At 31.0% G+C, this 1,602-nt stretch overlaps 1 protein-coding gene across 1 annotated transcript; it reads left to right on the top strand.

Moving 5' to 3' along the window:
- Positions 1 to 518: 518 nt before the first annotated feature.
- LOC103311814 lies at positions 519 to 1,017 on the top strand. Its single transcript, XM_008191544.1, has 2 exons — positions 519 to 737; positions 814 to 1,017. The coding sequence occupies exons 1-2, from the start codon at positions 519 to 521 to the stop codon at positions 1,015 to 1,017; spliced, it is 423 nt and encodes a 140-aa protein (XP_008189766.1).
- The last annotated feature ends 585 nt before the right edge of the window (positions 1,018 to 1,602 follow it).

Here is a 1,602-nt window from a genome sequence, read left to right as displayed (position 1 = left end):
TAAACTATAAAGTAAGTTTTATTTAAATAAAAACATTTCGAAAAACAATTCAAACATTGTCGTCCATAACGGATAATAATATAGTATTAAAATCCTAAAATAATATAACTTATATATTTAGTATATCTAGTTTTACAAAATGAAGTAAGTCATATTTTTAAATAATTAATTAATGTCGCATGGTATGGTAAAAAAATAAAAATTAAAGTAATAAAAATATACAATATGGTCAATTTTTAAAATAATGATTTGATGCTAGTTTTATATAGGTGAATCTATCAATTTTTTATTTATATAATCGTCAAAAATGTTTGCTATATATTAGCAAACATAAGCCTTTTAAGAGTTCGGCGTAATTGATAACCGGCGGAATCAATATGTAAAAAAGTTCGGGGGAGTCGATAGATTTTTTACAGGTAAAAAGGTAATTTCGGCGCAATTGATATACGCCGGCTAGCGATAGTGCAATATTTCGGGACAGCACTTTGAATATCGCATTGGAAAACAATACCCTCGGGATGCCGGAAAAATGTGTTATTATCGGGGATTATGCTTTTCCACTAAGAACAAACTTATTGAAGCCATATCGCAAAACTGGACTTAATAATTCTGAAATTATATTTAACTATCGTCTTTCACGTGCCAGAAGGGTAGTGGAAAATTTGTTTGGCATATTAGTGTGGTGGTTCAGAATATTTTCAAAACCAATTGATCTAAAATCAAAAACAATAGACAAAGTAATCTATGCTGCATGTAGTCTCCACAATTGGCTACACTGGTAAAACTAATCCAAACACATATATACCTCCACAGGCAGTTGATCGAGAGGATCTGAACAATGGCAATATTATTTCTGGGGAATGGAGAGAACATGTTAATAGTCTAGATTCCGTTAGTCAAATTGGCAGTAATAATTATAAACGAGCTGCTGAAGAAGTTAGAAATTTATTAGCAAAATATTTTATGGAGGTAAATCCTTTACCTTGGCAGTGGGAAAAAGTTGGTATAACTATATAAAAAAAACCACACAAGTTTTAGATAATAAATATCATCTGTTCCACTTCCACTTTTCCTAATTTTTTTTATTTTGCCAGTTCGTTCCGATAAACATCCTTTATATTTTTTATTTTCGCTTTTAGTTGCTTTTCGTCCATTCCTTCTACCAATCCTTGACTCTCAAGTTCTGAATAGAAGCTTTTAAATATTTCATCTTTTAACTTTATGTTGCAGTAGTCCTTGTGCTTAATGTTCCAAAGTAATGGATATTTTTCATACGTTTTTAAAAAATCAATTATATTATTACCGTTCCACTTCATAGTTACAAAACTCAAACTTTAAATATTAACCACAGATAACTTATAACCAAATTATTAAACTAATTAATATTAATATATCAGTTAAAATCGTATGTACCTATACAACTTGTGACATGCGCGAATACGTGCGACTACGCGACTATACTAACTGTAGTGTAATCGGACAGGTCACTACACGCTTAGTCGCGCGTGACTTTGTTCGCTGGTAAGAAGTGAGTAAATTCGCCCAATGTAATCCACCCACAACAGCAACTATACTTGTAGTCGATATATTCCATTTATCACA

Source organism: Acyrthosiphon pisum, chromosome X, assembly GCF_005508785.2.
Source record: "Acyrthosiphon pisum isolate AL4f chromosome X, pea_aphid_22Mar2018_4r6ur, whole genome shotgun sequence".
NCBI lineage: Eukaryota > Metazoa > Arthropoda > Insecta > Hemiptera > Aphididae > Acyrthosiphon > Acyrthosiphon pisum.
The sequence above is the reverse complement of the archived record's forward strand: the minus strand, read 5'-3'. Positions and strand labels throughout refer to the sequence as shown.